Below are 19,606 nucleotides of genomic sequence, written 5' to 3'. Positions count from 1 at the left end.
GTAGCTATAACTGACGTCTTAGTTCGCCCACCAAGAGCATCTTGTAAAAGCCGAGTTAGCTTAGACTCTCTGAGGAAAAAAATCAGCATCTATATTATCTTGAAGGTTAACAGGAATGAATAAATCAGTAAAAATGAGTAAAAGACGTAAATGCTAGGGTGTTTGGGAGGGGTGGGGAATCAAATACAAAATGGGAATTGACACAGTTGCTTTTTGCTGATGATACTGTGCTTATGGGAGATTCTAAAGAAAAATTGCAAAGGTTAGTGGAAGATGTTTGGGAGTGTGTGTAAAGGTAGAAAGTTGAAAGTGAACATAGAAAAGAGTAAGGTGATGAGGGTATCAAATGATTTAGATAAAGAAAAATTGGATATCAAATTAGGGAGGAGTATGGAAGAAGTGAATGTTTTCAGATACTTGGGAGTTGACGTGTCGGCGGATGGATTTATGAAGGATGAGGTTAATCATAGAATTGATGAGGGAAAAAATGCGAGTGGTGCGTTGAGGTATATGTGGAATCAAAAAAACGTTATCTATGGAGGCAAAGAAGGGAATGTATGAAGGTATAGTAGTACCAACACTCTTATATGGGTGTGAAGCTTGAGTTCTGAATGCAGCAGCAAGGAGGCGGTTGGAGGCAGTGGAGATGTCCTGTCTAAGAGCAATGTTTGGTGTAAATATTATGCAGAAAATTCGGAGTGTGGAAATTAGGAGAAGGTGTCGAGTTAATAAAAGTATTAGTCAGAGGGCTGAAGAGGGGTTGTTGAGGTGGTTTGGTCATTTAGAGAGAATGGATCAAAGTAGAATGACATGGAGAGCGTATAAATCTGTAGGGAAAGGAAGGCGGTGAAAGGGTCGTCCTCGAAAAGGTTGGAAGGAAGGGGTAAGGGAGGTTTTGTGGGCGAGGGGCTTGGACTTCCAGCAGGCATGCGTGAGCGTGTTCGATAGGAGTGAATGGAGACGAATGGTATTTGGGACCTGACAATCCGTTGGAATGCGAGCAGGGTAATATTTAGTGAAGGGATTCAGGGAAATCAGTTATTTTTATATAGCCAGACTTGAGTCCTGGAAATGGGAAGTACAATGCCTACACTCTAAAGGAGGGGTTCGGGATATTGGCAGTTTGGAGGGATATGTTGTGTATCTTTATACGTATATGCTTCTAAACTGTTGTGTTCTGAGCACCTCTGCAAAATATAGAACAAACAGTGATTATGTGAGTGAGATGAAAGTGTTGAATGATGATGAAAGTATTTTCTTTTTTGGGGATTTTCTTTCTTTTTGGGTCACCCTGCCTCGGTGGGAGACAGCCGACTTGTTAAAAAAGAAAAGGTGTGGTGGAATAATGTGGATGGAGGGAAGGAAGAAAGCTGTGAATAGATACTGAAAGCCTACTGTAAACTAGATTCCTACTATTGTGCATCAAGAGAAAAACCACAATAAGTAACCTTATTCTAAATTAAAAAATAAAAATAAATTTCAAAATACCCATTAGTTCCATAGTGGTCCTCTTTTTTCATAAACCATTTCACAGTCGGTGCTAAAACTAAAGAGGTCCTACATTCCTACAGGAATCCTACAGCATCTTGGGAAATGGGAGACAATCAGGTTTAATCCAGGGAAAGCAAGGGTAACTTCTATTCCTTTAATTTAGAGTCCTTCATTGGTAAAAATGCCAAGATTAGCCACACCATGCTCAATACTAGCCATTATTTCTCAATTCAATTTATTAAAATGAAATGGGTCGATAGCATGACACAATTATTGTTTGGTTTCTTATGGAGTAGACAAGAGTGATGAAAGTAACTGTATAGAGAGGGGCTGAGTACAGCAAGCTAAGCCAAAGTAAAGAAAGATGATGATGTCTGCCTGCTTCCCAATAACTCGCCCTGCAACAGCCAATCATCTTCCCCCATCCTTCCTGCCTGCCAACCACCTCATACTATATGTGGGTAACTGTACTGACAAACCTAACAATGTCAATAATAAATCGACAGTTCTTTACCAATCTTTATCAAACTAAATGCGTTGGATGTGAAAAGGAGGCTGGCTAGTATGGGCCAGTGATTTGGCTGCAGTGCATCTCAAATCTTTTATGTAATGGTTATAAATCAACAGAGTGAAGAAAGTTAAAATGCAATATTTAAATCAACTCATAATGTCAAGATAAAGGATAAAGTGATAACATTTTCTTAAAAAGCATGCCAAGACAAAATACCTTACCTATATGGAACATGAGGAGCCTTTTCAACTAGTGAAGTGATAACTCGCCCAAGAGTTAGTAGAGACATGTTAATGTTACCTGCTTCACGAGCCCGCTTGTCTACGGCACCTGAGCGTCCAATATTTTCTGATCCAGCCAAGTCAACTAAGTGTAGTTTACCAGTCTGTTAAAAAAAAATAAAATTATATTACTGTAAAATACTAACCATTTTTATAATGCAATTACCTTGTAGTTCTAATATGCTTACTTTACATTCATCAAGTGTAGCATGCAATTCATCTTATATATCCGCAGCCCCTTTTTTTCCATGCACCTTAATTATGTATATACCTAACTACTTTGCATATATTTCCTTATATCTATACAGGTACTAATGATATCATGAATGTAACCACTCATTTCTTTAAAACACCTGTCCCTCAAACAAATTGTTGAAGCTTTTCGCTCCACATGTATATATACCTTATAAAATATATTTTCAGTTTACTTTCCACCTATCAATAAGAATGCACTTAAAATCACTCCAATACAAAAGACTATGCTGAGATATGCCTCTGTAAACCTTTCTCAGGACCACAAGGTTTACATCAAGTTGCCAAAAAATTATGAACGTTGATGAAGTTGTCACACTCAATATTGACATGGTCTATATGTTTATGAACAAAGCAAAATATGTTCTTTTGAACATGAGAATAAACGATACACCACTTGGTTGGCAGGACAAGGATAAATTCCTGGGAATACACCTGGACACCAAACAAATTCAAACACACATTAAAAAAAACACTGTAAAATATACTGCTTTCCAAACACTACTGCTCATTTTGTACTACTCTCTAATCTAACCATACCTCACTTATGGAATCTGTGCATGGAGATCTACAGTAGCTCATCACCTTCAACTTGTTCTTACTCAGCAAAAATCAACTCTAAGAATAATTACTCATTCAGGCTCCAGGCAACACCTGCCTTCCCTATTAAGAGGTTTAAGTTTGCTTAATGTGCAAAATATTCACTTTCTACTGTGCATGCTATGCCTACAGAAAACTCAACTAAAACATGAACCCAGAACTTTAAACTATTTGAAGACCTGCAACAGAACACATGGCTACAATACAAGGAACAAGTATCTCTGGCATTCCATGTATACAACTCGACCTGTTCAAAAATGCCATGCAGATAAAAGGCCAAAAATTTGGAATTCACTGCTTGAAAACACCAAAATACTATTGTTAAAAAACACCTATTCAATCTCATAAATGCTATAGTCATTCACTGTCTGTAAATTCCCATGCTTTGATTTCACCACCTCAATTCAACCACTCCATATAATGCAGGCCACTAAACAAATGCTATTTTTATGTAATTTATTTGTAATTGACCAATTCTTTATTTACAACCTGTCTCAAAGTACTCACAATTGTAATAAATTACCCAAGCTGTACAGATTTAAATTACATACTAAATCTAGATACAAGTACAGTAGTGTAAGCCATATGATTAGTTGACCCAAAATGCATTTGTATAACAAGTGGCTTTCTTCTGAACCTATTTTTTAACATGTCAGCCATTTCCCACCAAGGCAGTGACCCAAAAAGAAAAACTCTCATCATTGAACATTTTCACCATCACCCATACATAATTACCGTCTTTGCAGAGGTACTCCTAAACCCCTCCTTTAAAGTGCAGGCAGTGTACTTCCCATTTCCAGGACTCAAGTCTGGCTAACCTTCACAAAATATTACCCTGCTCACACTCAAGCAACTTGTCAGGTCCCAAAAACTATTCATCTCCATTCACTCCTAACACGCTCACACAAGCTTGCTGGAAGTCCAAGCCCCTCACCCACAAAACCTCCTTTACTATATCTGTATCTCCTTGATTATATCTGTATTATATCTTCATGGGAAAGTGGAATAGAATTTTTCCTTCATAAGCCATGAGTGTCATGAGAGATGACTAAAATGACAGGAGCAAGGGACTAGTAACCCCTTCTCCTATATATACACATAACTTAATAACAAAAAGGCACAATACTGTGGCTGGAACAACACACAAATAACCTGCACATAGTCATTGCAAGCTCCTCTCTCCTATGTGCGGGTTATTTGTATATTACTAAATTTAAAAAGAGAAACTTTCATTTTTTATTTTGGGCCACCCTGCCTTGGTAGGATATGGCCAGTCTGTTGAAAGAAGATCTGTACTTTAAGATCAAATTCAAAATACAGTATAATCAATTCTAATGTATAACTGCTGTAACTAATTTGTATGACTCACAGGAAATAAATTATAATATTTTTTAAATGATTAACTTCTTAACATTTATAAAATGTCATTTTGCTACAATACAGCTAAACAAAATACTAAATCTTCTACATAAATAACCCGCACATAGAAGAGAAGAGCTTATGATGATGTTTCAGTCCGACTTGGCCTTTGTAAATGGTCCAAGTTGGACCGAAATGTCATCGTAAGCTCCTCTCTGCTATGTGAAGGTTATTTGTGTATTGTTCCAGTCACGGTATTGTAGCTTTTTTTGGTTATTTACTAAATTTTCAAAATACAGTTTAATCGGTTTAACCCTTTCTGGGTCCAGAGGCCAAATTTCAAAGTGTGCACCAGGGTCCAAGAATTTTCAAAAAATAATTTTGTTATTTTTTTATGAAATGGTAGAGAATCTTTTTCTGAAGGTAATAAAACAAAAAGTACGAAATTTGATGGAAAACTGACGAAATTATGCTCTCGCGAATTTTGATGTGTCGGCGACATTTACGCATCGGCGATTTTGCCAACTTTGACTCCCATTTTAGGGCAATTACAGTATTCCAGTCAGCCAAATTCTTAGCTATTTCACTTTTATTACTTCTATTCTATCGACTGAGCACAAGAAATCACCGTATCAACAACAAAATAGTGACTGGAAATTGATAATTTGGCCAATTTAATGCAAAGTTCAAAATATTCCAATTTCAAAATAGTCCAAGATAAACAATGCAGGCATTCCTGGCACTAAACTAACATTTCCTCTGTTCATTAGTTACGTTTTCAGGCTTTACAAATGAGTTCCATTTTCATTTTTTATTCACATAATGAATTTTTATTCAAACCAAAAAATAGATTTATTGTTATGTAATACTGTAATAATTGTATAAATAATATCACCACATTTGTGAATGTATATTAGACCCACCAGCTGTCATGTATTAGACTTGTGAGGGCATTTGTTTACTCTTTGAACATCAGCAAAAATTTAACATTTCTGCTACTTTGAGCTCAGTTTCAAGCCATTTCCAGTATTTAAACCAATCAAAATCATCTCTATTTCTGTAGTATATCTTCCATTCTATCAAATGAGACCAAGAAATTGTAAATACAACTATAGAAAACATACGAAAAAACACTGCAAAGTCGCTATTTTAATCTAAAATTACGGTCACGGTTTTCTATCATTATGCACTGTGTGCTGCAGGATTTGTTTTTTGTGGTGCACACATACCACATAGATGTTTTTTCTCATATCTAGGCCCAAATTTACTGCTCACAGCTTATCAGAGTGAGCTGAGCTCATGGAGTAGATCTACAGTTTGGACCCTGAATGTAAAGCCGTAGATCTACGGCACGGACCCTGAAAGGGTTAAGTGCTAAACCTATATTGATCACATGGCTAAATCTAAGAAAAAACACAATGGTTAATACTTCACCTTAAGAAGTTCATCGCCATCTAGTGTATTTTCCTTTATGTGTATAGTAACGGTAAAAACTGTGTGGGAGCGACTGGAATGTGCATTCATGAGGGTGGCTGCAGTTTGACGTTTATTTGACCCTTTTTCCAATACACTGTATACATCAGACTTTGAACGCACCAGAACTTCTTCCAACCCTTGAATAATACAGGAACCCTTTCGGCTAGAATCCTCATACAATCTGAAATTTAACATATAAAATCAGGTTAATGATATTCACTCTAAGATCAAACTGACAAACTTTTACTTTTGTTTACTTTGATGTGCTAGTTTTGCTACTGTTTGGTGATAATGAACTAGTTATGCTATTAATTACACTGGGTAGGATGGAAGGTAAACTGCAAATTCTAAATATCTAACCCTGAAAATAATCAAATAATCATAATACCTAACTGGAACAATTCAGAAATAACCCCCACAGTTTCAGATGCACACACACACCTCTCCTGATTATAGAAAGATGATGAAGGGATTAGAGCATTATAATTATGCAATGTCCCTTAACAAAAAGCAAATTAGTTAGTTTTTAAATACAGCAGCCATTTCCTACCAGGATAGGGTGAGTTTCTTTGCTAAAAATTAACTAAGAAACAAAATGTGTTAGAGAAAATTTGTATGTGAGCTGACAATGAGACAGGAAAGACAGAAGTCATTTAACATTCTTCTAGTGACTAATGCACATTCTGAATATACAATACTTTCAACACATAACTAGTAGATTTTCTTTCAAGCGATTACCTAAATACCAGTGAAAGGCTTTTCATGCAAGTGATTATATTTTCACTCCTTCCTTTGATAAAACTTACTGGTAAATGTACCATAAAGTGAGAAATAGGTAATTATGAGGTTCCTCTTACTACACCTACTTGTTTACAGGTGGTGCTACAAAAATAAGCTATAAATCACTTCAACTATTTTTTTTAACTTAACATCTACTGGCTCACATCTTTATTACTGGTAACTTTAAGACAGCCAGTCCAGAGCTAAATGCATGGGCAACACTTCTTACATCTGCTGCCCAATCACTTAATAATACATAAATAATTTACAAATAAAGTGATACAAATACTAAATATATTTTAAATTCTAATGATGAACATATTTAGACAGGATACAAGCACAGCCTTGCTCTTATAGCTACAATGGTCCAGAAAGGACTGAAATGTTTTAACTTTCTTTTCATAAGTATTTTGAAATAAAAATATGTAATTATTTTAGGTATACCTGGGTTTAAATACTTTTGTAGGTCATGAAAACACATGCTAGAGCTATGCACAGAAACAAGAGGGCATAACAGATACTGCTAGGGCCAGGCTTAACAGAGGTAGGATAACCACTGCTAGGGCCAAGCTGGGCTATGGTAAAAGTAATTGTCTTGCAAAAGATAAATGTTGTAATGCTGTAAAAATAATAACAGTTTACCTGAGTTTAGACATATCATCATGAGGAGACAGCAAGTCAAATAATTCCTCATTGTAAAGCTCAAGGAAAGAGACACGCATTGAAAACTCCAACTTCTGCATTCGTAATTCATCAAACAAATGGGTGACGCAGCGTGGGATGACACCTGCCAAAGGGTCCTGGAAGATTTTTCTAATTACTGCATATATAGATTATATGCCAACAAGTACAGTATACAGTACTACCCAATACATACAATGATAAACATCAGCAATATTCGTAAAACTTACAATATTAATAATAAATCCACAAATATTAACATGAAAAAATTATGGGATTAGAATATAAAACTATGCAGGTTAGTATGCAAGTCATCATAATGATTCTGTAAAGCCTCATTGGGCAAGGAGTTTGGCTATCATGGCCCATACATGTCTAGGTGAGAAATTTTGAATTAATGCTCACTTCTCTTATAAGAATAACAAAACTGTTTTAGTGAAGGCAGGAGATGAAGTCAAAGTGTTGATGCAGTATTGCTACTTAATGGTAACCAATGTAATATTTATTTATCACAGTACACTCAGGTTTTCTGGAACCATAAAACAAAAAAATTAATAATAAAAAATTAATTGGATGAAGAACATAAGCCTCTCAATCTGGTCATATGATGCCTCAGTTTACAAGTTAATGTACTGTAATTTTTTGCGGGTAATTGACTATTGCTTTATATTGAGCAACACTGATAGTTTGTCAAACAAACTAGAGAATGCAAGTGTCAACACATGAAGCAAATTTATCTTTTGCTGTTCTGCATACCACCACATACTTTTTTTTCCATCTTAACAACCACTGCATACCAAGGCAATATGACCCAGAAGAGAAAACCCATTCACCATTCACTTAATCACTATCTTGTCAGAAGGGTGCTAACATTACAATTCAGATGACATTGGCTGCAACATCTCCACCCCTCCTTCATGGCACTGGCACAGGCACTGCCCTTTCCACCTCAAGTACTGCTAACCGATTTCCCTGCATCCCTTCATAAGTTACCTTGCTTACACTCCAAAAGCACATCCACTACAAACCACCACCAATCTCCATTAGTGACTAACATGTTCACACAAGCCTGCTGGATGTTCAAGCCTCTAAAACTCCAAGCCCTCTCACCCCCTCCCTCCAACAGTTCCTGGGATAACCCCCTATCCCTCGTACCTTCCACCCCAAATTTAAGTACCGTCATCATATCCCCCCTCTATCCTCTCCACATACTCAAACCACCTCCACATACTCCTACTCTGCCTTCTGCATTATACCTTAAGTAACCTCATGTCACCTTTTAATATCTACACTCCAAATTCTCAGCTTAACATTCACACCATACATTCCTCTCAAACATGGCATTACTGCCTCTAGCCTCCTCACTGAAGCATTCAAAACCTATGCCTCACTCCCATGTATAAGTTGATACCACTACATGCAGGTACAGTACCTTTCTTGCCTCCATTTTGGTGGAGGAAGTAGATGTAGCTTAATATCTGAGTGGGCATGGCAGCAGATGGATCTATGAAAAATGAGGTGAACCATAAATTAACAAGGAAAGGAGGCAGAAAAAATAGGTGGCATGTCGAGGCACTTGTGGAAAGTATATTTATGGAGACAAAAAAGCAAATTCACCAGAGTACAGTGGTACCAAACATTACATGGATGCAAGGCATGGGTTTTTAAGGTCAGATGTTGGCAGAATTTTAACGACCTTTTTTTTATGGACCGATTACGTTCATTTTTGGTGTACTATTAGAAGGTTATATCGAGTATGCTGTGCTGAAGTTTCAATCATATCGGCCAAAAAGGAAATGAAATATGCAAAATTTACGAAAAATTGCATTTGGCAGGGCACAGTTTGTCAGTGGTACTTGGACAAGTGGTTTTGACACTTGCTGCTGCTAGAACAACTCTAATTCCAACACTTGTCGATGAGAATTCTAAAATAAACCTTATCTTCTTGCTAAAAAAAAATAAAGTTTCATAACTTTTTTGATATATTGGAAGATGTCGGCCTTGTTGTCCACATAAATCTAAAAATATTTTGGATAGTTCGGAAACACGAACGCTTCCCCGTAAAACAATCATTCTCCTATGTTTGTTGTGAAAATCAAGTCAATTCAATCATAAATGAAGCTGTAACTTGCCTTATAAATAAATAACTTACTTTCGAGATATAGGCCGAAGCGCGCGGCACCCCCGCTGCCCGGGAACAAATTTTTTCCCCGAAAAATTCGCTTTATTTTACACTTTTTTCGCGGCCTACGAGTGTTTATTACAGTTAATCATTGTAAATCCGTTTTCTCTCATCACTGATGAGAGAGGGCGGATCCTCTCTTCACCTTCAGGGGAAATATCGATAGAAATTTATTCCTTGGGGCGTCATATTATGCTATATATTTTTTTTTGAGGTGTACTTTTTATGTTTATATGCTATTATTATATTGCATTATATCATAATAGATCAATTATGATAGATAAATAAGCCTTATAATTGATATTAGCGTGGGTATGGAATATTTTGTTGGCTGGAGGTGTCGGCCATTTTGTGCACTATTCCCAGGTGTTCCCGATTGGTTCCTTGATCACATTAGCTCCACCCACTCTGGCATGATCTCAGATGGTGAATTTGTATTATATTAGACATAAAGATGTACGAAAACGATAAAAATAACACGGGGAAAAACGTAACAAAAACGTCAACAAAGCTGAGTCAGCGCTTCTTACGCACTATGTCGCGTCAGCGCTGTCACCATGCCTGTTATAAATGGCTGTAATTCCTTTTAGAAACATCGTACAAGGATAATAATTATACCAGCGTGTAGCCAGAAAGTTCAGCTATTTTTTGGTAACAATAACTCAGTTTTCATATATTTTCGAATTTTTTTTGGCTCCGCGCGCGGGAACCCTCAATCCTACCTTAATGCTGTAGCGAGGGTGGTAGCAGAAATAAAAATGTCGTGCTTGAAAACTATGTGGTAAATATCATGCAGCGAATTCAGAGCATAGAGATTAATAGACGATGTGGGGTCACCAAGGGTACAACTCAGGGCTGAGGAGGGATTGCCAAGGTGGTTGGACATGTAGAGGGCATGGAGAGATGGAATGAAAAAGTGTATAAATCTAGGGTGGAAGGTAGGAGGGGTAAGGGACCTCACAGGAATGACAGGAAGGTGGGAGTACAAGAGGCTTCAAGCTTTAGGAACTTAAGCATTAAGTAATCATGTGAAACAGAGTGAATGGAGACAAGTGGTTTTTAAAGGATGTGCTGCTGTTGAGGAGTGGTGGGGATGTTGCAACTGGAGTCACTTCAACTGTGATATCAACACACTTCTGGCAAGCCATTAGTTCTATACTGAACTAAAGAAAGTGTAAAAACATGCAACAAATTTATCATTCCATAATTACTGAATATATTTAAGCACTTGCCTCATCCCACGATGTATTGTCTGGAGTACGTTCTCCCTCCATGGTAAAAGTTTTTCCTGTTCCTGTCTGACCATATGCAAATATTGTGCAATTGAACCCACTGAGAACTTCTTCAACAGAGTTTTTTGCAACTGATTTGTACACATCAATCTGAAACAATTGGAATTTTTGTTATAATAATAAGAAGTTTAACTGATGAATTTATTTAACTTTATGAGGAATGTTGCAAGAACAAGTCATATATACATATATCTATATACACAGTATTCACAAAAATATTGTAAATCTATACCTGCTTTGATTCTGGGCCAAAGACTCTGTCAAATGTAAAGGTTTTTGCAAATTTGTCCATTGGCCTTTCTCGAATAGTTATTTCTTTGTGGTTCTGGCATTCTACAATACTAAACGATTTACTACTCTTTTCTGAAGAATTCATAGGTCTGCAAATAAAACAAAAGTTAAGATTTGAATAGGATAGAAATATACAGTATGTACCTTATAAAAAGGCACTTCAACATTCAAACTCTCAAGCACTCATATGCTTACTCCATTAGCCATTTACCATTATCCTCATAAACCTACTGCATCCTTTCCTTAGCCAAGCTGGCTGAGAAAATGATGTTCATTCATCCATGATTAGCAAGCCTCATTCTGCCACTCCCTGCACTAATTGACCCACACAGGTTTAGTCCTTCACCTAAATTTTATTTACAAAGCCACTGAAACATTTATTAAAGAATTCTGTACACACCCTTCTACATTCAAGCTAATTTATCCTTTCACCAGGATAATCCCTTTAAAAAAGTAAAAGAAATACTGGCATCTTCTACATTACTGGAAATAACATGATAGCCATGCACAAGTGACTCAGGAAAATTAAAGTGGACAAAGAGATGGAAACAAAAGAAACTGAACACGTGATGAATTTGAAAGGTAAGAAATAAAACTTCCAGAGGAAGGGTGTACAGCAGAATATCAGAAACATGGAGGTTTATCCAAAATCTTAAACTATGAATTATAGGATAATTTTCTTAGTATATTAAGGGGCTACAAGTGAAGAAAATGCACAATTTCTCTTAAAATAGTGTTTACAATAGATAGTAAAGTTGTAATACAGTATTTACGAAATGTTTAGCTTGAGGTCATGCAGTGTTCCTGTCAATAAAACCAGTTAAAATATTTCCTGCATCATGTATAATGTCTGTTAAAAGCTTTGCCTCAACAGCCAGTGGTAAGCTATGCAGTGGTTTAAGGAAGACCAGGAAGATCCCTTACACTAAATAAACTAAAAGTACACTTTTAACAAGTGCCTCTGAAATAGATGAAGCTGTTGACATTTATTTAATAGTATAAACACCTTATCTACAAGGCTAATTGCTATTATTATAATCAAGGGGGAGTGCTAAACCCATAGGATTATACTGCACCTGTGGGGAGAGGGATGGAAGGTATCCAGACTCAATTCAGGGAACTGAAGCACTGATCCAATTCCCTAGATCAAGAGCCCCTCACCAGCATTAAGGAACCTTCCTTGAGGGGTGCAAGGCTAATAATAAGGGCTGCACTCATTCAGTGATGCTTATAGTTGCTAGTAAATTATCGCAAGAATGCAGTATTATAACTGACAACATGGAGACAAATGTAACTGAGCTATGTCTGGTATGATTTTTTTTTTTACCCCATTTGGAAAAAATATAACTGCCCTCACTGCACAACCCACTTAACACTAGAGAGTTTATATAATAAAAATCAAGGCAGCTAAAGAATATACTGGTACTGACCAAATTAAATTTAATCTACTCCTTGTGGGCAATGTTACACATACACACCTACCTACCAGGATAAATTTGTAAATAGTTTTTATTGTCCCTTATGGAATTTGAGAATAAAACTATACTGATTCAGTGTCATTACTGTTTAAAAAAAATAAAATCTATTCTAAATAAAAAGATAGAACTTTAGTGGGCTCCCATCATACATAAGCGGGATTACCAATAGATCCCTGGCTGTCTTCAAGAAGGCACTGGACAGGCACCTAAAGTCAGTACCTGACCAGTCGGGCTGTGGTTCGTACGTCAGTTTACATGCAGCCAGCAGTAACAGCCTGGTTGAGATCCGACCCTGATCCATCACAAGGTCTGGTCTCAGATCAAGCAGCAGGGGTGGTGACCCCTGAAACCCTCTCCAGGTATACCCCACATTAAATCTGGACAATATATACTCAACCATTTTTTATTTTATTAAATATTGTACAATCAAGTTAGCCACTCCCAGCAAAAAATAGTTATTGCTCGTGTAAATTATTTTGGTAGACATTAAGCACAGGCCCAATTAGTGCATTTATTTAGGTATAGGTCCACATTAGTACAATTATCACACATAGAAACCTATGTGCAAATTACCTAGGATAACCCAAACAAGGTCAAAGTGACTTATTTCCATTGGGGTTCTTGAATTTCCAGCATCCTAAAATGCATCTCAGATGGGCCAATCAACTTTTAATATGATGCTACAAGATACACCTCACCAATTACAACACAGTCACTTGATACACCCGGACAATCACAGTTCGAGCATTTCTATAGTTCCAACTACAAGCATACTGGTGTAACTTTTGTTGGATTCATAGGAACGTGATAAATCCATAGGAGGTCATACATCACCTTGGGGAATAGGAGGCATTCGGGTTTGATCCAAAGAAAGGGAGAACAGGCCTAATTCCTTGGACGAAGAACCCTTCACCAGTATCAAAGTAAAGCCTCAAAGAATCTATATTCATATAGAAATGAAGGTAAGAAAAGAAAAGGGTCCAATCCAAGGAATGGGAAGGGTAGCTAAAAAAAATCCTTGGATCAAGAACCCCTCACAAACAATGGCACCATCCCCTTGATGGGAAAATTACTACTGTTATATTTAATAACAGCTAAACCCGTAAGGGTCATGCATTATTATTATAATCAAGGGGAAGCGCTAAACCCGTAGGATCTGGAGGAATGAACAAGCAATCAGGTTCGATTTAATTAAGGGGAGCCATATCTGATTTCTTGGATCAAGAGCCTCTCACCAGCAACAAGGAATCTTCCTCTAAGAGACTATGAATGTGGGTGAATCATGAAACAACAAACAAAATAAGAAATCTTAACAAGGTAAAGCTATAAAACCGAACCAGAACTCCCGAAGCAGCAGTAAGCCATCAATATATCCGCCATTTACCTGCACCTGACGAACACCTTGATGTTCTGGCTACTCCCTATCTTCCGGCCATTCTTCCGGGACGTTGATGGACTCGTCGCCATGTTAAAAAGCTCCCAGTACCACCAGTAAAAGTGAAAATAATAAGCAAGTAAGAGCAGAGACCTCAGCAGCCGCAGTTCAAACTAACAACGAGTGATGTTGATGTAGGTTCAAGTTGACCAATCAGCGGCCAGCTTGGCCAAGATGCTCAACGTTGATTGGTCGAGGCTGGGGAGGCAGGGGATACCTGATTAATCTCTCACTCACATTGTTTATGTTTATTATTGCTGATTTAATAAAAGAAATAGTTTAGACTATTTACTCACTTAAGCTGGTGAAAAATAAATATGTAGTTGAAGTAATATATAAATAATTTATATTTCGAGTATTTATATACAATATCAATCAATACATATAATTTTAATTTATTTATTCAATTATTTATGCTTTAGTTTAAAATTTAAACTTAAACAACCGTGATTTAATCTTTAAATCATTGTTTTTAAAAGGTTTATCTTACAATAATTGTTTAATTATAAGTATTCAACATAGGAATTAAAGAACTTAAGTAATGTGGGTCAATGCCCTGCGTTGAGGCATGGGGTATAGGTACAGGTCGTGGTCTGGAGTATGGGTACAGGTCCTGACTTGGGGTATGGGTACAAGTCGGGCTCTGGGGTATGGGTACAGGTCGTGACCTGGGGTATGGGTACAGGTCGGGCTCTGGGGTATGGGTACAGGTCGTGACCTGGGGTATGGGTACAGGTCGGGCTCTGGGGTATGGGTACAGGTCGTGACCTAGGGTATGGGTACAGGTCGTGACCTGGGATATGGGTATAGGTCGGGCTCTGGGGTATGGGTAGAGGTCGTGACCTGGTGTATGGGTAGAGGTCGTGACCTGGTGTATGGGTACAGGTCGTGACCTGGGGTATGGGTACAGGTCGGGCTCTGGTGCATGGGTGTTGGTCGGGGTTCTGGGGTATAGGTACAGGTCGGGCTCTGGTGCATGGGTGCTGGTCGGGTTCTGGGGTATAGGTACAGGTCGGGGGTCTGGAGAAACGGTGTAGGTTTGAGTACAGGTCGTGGTCTGGATTATGGGTACAGGTCAGAACCTGAAGGTACCTATTTAGTGCTAGATGAACAGAGGCAGGTGCAAGGCAATATGGCCAAACTTTCCATTCTCCCCAGGATCGTACCCGGATCCTCCAGTTCGAGTCGAAGGCGCTACCAATTAAGCCAAAAAAAAAACATAATGTGATGAATCTAATATGTTTTATTGTCGAAATTGGATACACTACAACGTGTGGTTACCTTGTTCTCTATTTCATTTGTTGAGGTAATAGTAACATTTACATAAGATACCCATCACAAAAAGATCAGTTTTCTCTCATACTCCATCACACAGGAAGATTTTTCTATCTTTCTCCATGACAAACTGGTCTATTTCCTGTCATTCTCTATGATACATGATTTTCCTGTCGTTCTCCATAAAAAGAATGGCTTTTCATAGCATTCCGTGAAAAAGGATGGTTTTAATGTGATATTCCATAACAGTGGACGGTTTTCCTGTCAAACTTAATCACACAAGATTATACAGTCGGTCAGGAAACCCACTGTATGATGGAGTCGGTCAGGAAAGCCACTCTGTATGATGGAGTCGGTCAGGAAAGCCACTCTGTATGATGGAGTCGGTCAGGAAAGCCACTCTGTATGATGGAGTCGGTCAGGAAAGCCACTCTGTATGATGGAGTCGGTCAGGAAAGCCACTCTGTATGATGGAGTCGGTCAGGAAAGCCACTCTGCATGATGGAGTCGGTCAGGAAAGCCACTCTGTATGATGGAGTCGGTCAGGGAAGCCACTCTGTATGATGGAGTCGGTCAGGAAAGCCACTCTGTATGATGGAGTCGGTCAGGGAAGCCACTCTGTATGATGGAGTCGGTCAGGGAAGCCACTCTGTCACACAGAAAGGTTTTACTGTCATAGTCCATCACATCAGCTCCAGGACTGGAAACACGACTCAATGAACACATTAATATACCATAACAATGTTGGCAGAATTACCGACAATATGTTAAATAAAAGGACACAAGTGCAACTAATGCGATATTTTATTGTGGTAAGGTTTCGTTTTCGCTCCTGGAGAGCGAAACGCCACAATAAAATGCTGTATTCTTTTCAAGATTGATGGAGTGATTACATCGACTCAAGGCTGAGGGACTGATTACCTCAAACTCCTCCTGTTCCTCACCATTCTCCTTTCTATGGACTGATGAAGCCACTGTGTGGCGAAACGTTTCCTCATTAAAGATACCCAAGTGTTGCACATGTGAACATTAAAATAGTATAAAATACCGACAGATTGTTAGGTAAGACACATATGCAACAGTTAGGTATCTTTATTTTGAAACGTTTCGCCTACACAGTAGCTTCATCAGTCCATAGAAAGGAGAATGGTGAGGAACAGGAGGAGTTTGAGGTAATCAGTCCCTCAGCCTTGAGTCGATGTAATCACTCCATCAATCTTGAAAAGAATACAGCATTTTATTGTGGCGTTTCGCTCTCCAGGAGCGAAAACGAAACCTTACCACAATAAAATATCGCATTAGTTGCACTTGTGTCCTTTTATTTAACATATTTAGCATATTGTTTCAGACAACGGAACAATGCTCTTCTCCAGACTGAGGGACTGACCACCTCAAAACTTTAAGGGTGATGGACTGATTACATCGTCTTCAAGTATCTTCTGCTTCTATCAACTTTTCTGTACTCGACTGAAGAAGCCTACTGTGTAGGCGAAACGTTTCAAAATAAAGATACCTAACTGTTGCATATGTGTTGCACATGTGTCTAATTTACCAATAAAATGTCGCATTAGTTATACACGTGTCCTTTTACCTAACACATCAATACATACAAAAGCGATAACTTGAACAACACATGTGTACAACACCGGAATTTTACCAATCATTTGATGAGATTTAACAATGTCCGCCTTGTGATTAAGAAACCCAATTTCCACAGACGAAAATGCCTCAAATCAATCATCTAAAGAACATGATTGTGGAAATGTAAGATGGGTCGTGACTATAAGTGGCGGACCTACATTTTTGTGACTGAAGCTTAAACTGTCAAGGTGTCACCTTCACAACCCAGCAACAGCTTGCTTATATGATACTTTAATGGCCTTTAAATTTTTATTTTAACTATTATTTTGTATTGAATTACGCTATCTAATTAATATCATTATTTAAAAAACCTTTCTCATACAGTAGAACCAAAATTTTTAAGCAATGTGGACTAAAGTGACTTCTGGGGCCCCTACGGGATTAGTTTCATAGTAGAACCGCCCGTGTGTATATTATTGTTGCTATCTTTCCTTGTCAAAAGTGTCGCAACAAAAAGAGAGCGTACGAAGGATGAAAGCATGAGAGAGGTACCGAAGAAGAGTAGGCTTCAAGAAATAGAGTATCCGTTGAGTGGAACAATCTGCTTATGTGTTTATATTTCCAATCTGGCTAGTAGTGGATTAAAGCTAAAACCTTGGGTAGCTTCAAATTTAGGTTAGATAAATACATGAGTGAGAAGGGATGGATCTAGGTGGAACTTGCACACGAGTTTATAGTGTTATCAAAGTTCATTCCCACTCATACCGTGTTTTTTTTTTTTTTTGTGGGGGGGGGGGGGGGAGGGGGGAAACATGTTTGCCAGCGAGTTTGGGTTTGAGAAGTACCTGCCTAGTATGGGCCAGTAGGCCTGAATTTCTTTCACCTCATTGTGTTACCTGTGTGTATCCTCTGTGTCCTTGCAGTGCTGGTATTGGCCTGGAGAGCGAAACGTTGCCATAATAAAATGTCACAATAGCTACACATGTGTCGTTTTACCCAGCATACTGTCAGTGATTCTACCAACATTATTACAACTCATGCAGCGTACTGAATGACGGGTTCACCAGCAATGAATGACGGGTTCACCAGCAATGAATGACGGGTTCACCAGCAATGAATGACGGGTTCACCAGCAATGAATGACGGGTTCACCAGCAATGAATGAAGGGTTCACCAGCAATGAATGAAGGGTTCACCAGCAATGAATGACGGGTTCACCAGCAATGAATGACGGGTTCACCAGCAATGAATGACGGGTTCACCAGCAATGAATGAAGGGTTCACCAGCAATGAATGAAGGGTTCACCAGCAATGAATGAAGGGTTCACCAGCAATGAATGACGGGTTCACCAGCAATGAATGACGGGATCACCAGCAATGAATGACGGGATCACCAGCAATGAATGACGGGTTCACCAGCAATGAATGACGGGATCACCAGCAATGTATGACGGGATCACCAGCAATGAATGAAGGGTTCACCAGCAATGAATGAAGGTCAACATGACTTAAGAAATCGTAATGACACGATTGCAAATAAACCATACCCCCGGCCGGGATTGAACCCGCGACGGGCTGGAGTTTTGAGACTCTATGACCGCGGGTTCAATCCCGGCCGGGGGTATGGTTTAATGAATGAAGGGTTCACCAGCAATGAATGACGGGTTCACCAGCAATGAATGATGGGATCACCAGCAATGAATGACGGGTTCACCAGCAATGAATGACGGGTTCACCAGCAATGAATGACGGGTTCACCAGCAATGAATGACGGGATCACCAGCAATGAATGACGGGTTCACCAGCAATGAATGACGGGTTCACCAGCAATGAATGACGGGATCACCAGCAATGAATGACGGGTTCACCAGCAATGAATGACGGGTTCAACAGCAATGAATGACGGGATCACCAGCAATGAATGACGGGTTCACCAGCAATGAATGACGGGATCACCAGCAATGAATGACGGGTTCACCAGCAATGAATGACGGGATCACCAGCAATGAATGAAGGGTTCACCAGCAATGAATGACGGGATCACAAGCAATGAATGACGGGTTCACCAGCAATGAATGACGGGATCACCAGCAATGAATGACGGGTTCACCAGCAATGAATGACGGGATCACCAGCAATGAATGAAGGGTTCACCAGCAATGAATGACGGGATCACCAGAAATGAATGACGGGTTCACCAGCAATGAATGGCGGGTTCACCAGCAATGAATGACGGGATCACCAGCAATGAATGGCGGGTTCACCAGCAATGAATGACGGGATCACCAGCAATGAATGAAGGGTTCACCAGCAATGAATGACGGGATCACCAGCAATGAATGACGGGTTCACCAGCAATGAATGACGGGATCACCAGCAATGAATGACGGGTTCACCAGCAATGAATGACGGGATCACCAGCAATGAATGAAGGGTTCACCAGCAATGAATGACGGGATCACCAGCAATGAATGACGGGTTCGCCAGCAATGAATGAAGGGTTCACCAGCAATGAATGACGGGTTCACCAGCAATGAATGAAGGGTTCACCAGCAATGAATGACGGGATCACCAGCAATGAATGACGGGTTCACCAGCAATGAATGAAGGGTTCACCAGCAATGAATGACGGGTTCACCAG

At 38.9% G+C, this 19,606-nt stretch overlaps 1 protein-coding gene across 2 annotated transcripts in view; it reads right to left on the bottom strand.

Annotated features, from left to right (window-relative positions):
* The window catches only part of Klp61F (Kinesin-like protein at 61F), a 57,962-nt gene extending 43,704 nt beyond the window's left edge, over positions 1-14,258 (bottom strand). Inside the window, exons 1-7 of one of the 2 annotated variants that reach the window (XM_053792896.2) lie at positions 14,059-14,258; positions 11,138-11,285; positions 10,846-10,995; positions 7,393-7,550; positions 5,929-6,151; positions 2,224-2,387; positions 1-69 (exon numbers count right to left, since the gene is read on the bottom strand). The exon at positions 1-69 is cut by the window's left edge and continues 124 nt beyond it. In XM_053792896.2, the coding sequence (XP_053648871.1) occupies positions 1-69; positions 2,224-2,387; positions 5,929-6,151; positions 7,393-7,550; positions 10,846-10,995; positions 11,138-11,285; positions 14,059-14,141 (995 nt within the window). In that variant the 5' untranslated portion in view covers positions 14,142-14,258. The remainder of the gene's footprint in view (positions 70-2,223; positions 2,388-5,928; positions 6,152-7,392; positions 7,551-10,845; positions 10,996-11,137; positions 11,286-14,058) is intronic. The other variant, XM_053792897.2, reaches the window with a different exon arrangement.
* Positions 14,259-19,606: the final 5,348 nt, after the last annotated feature.

This window comes from Cherax quadricarinatus, chromosome 64, assembly GCF_038502225.1.
Source record: "Cherax quadricarinatus isolate ZL_2023a chromosome 64, ASM3850222v1, whole genome shotgun sequence".
Classification (NCBI taxonomy): Eukaryota; Metazoa; Arthropoda; class Malacostraca; order Decapoda; family Parastacidae; genus Cherax; species Cherax quadricarinatus.
This window is presented reverse-complemented; position numbering and strand designations above follow the sequence as displayed.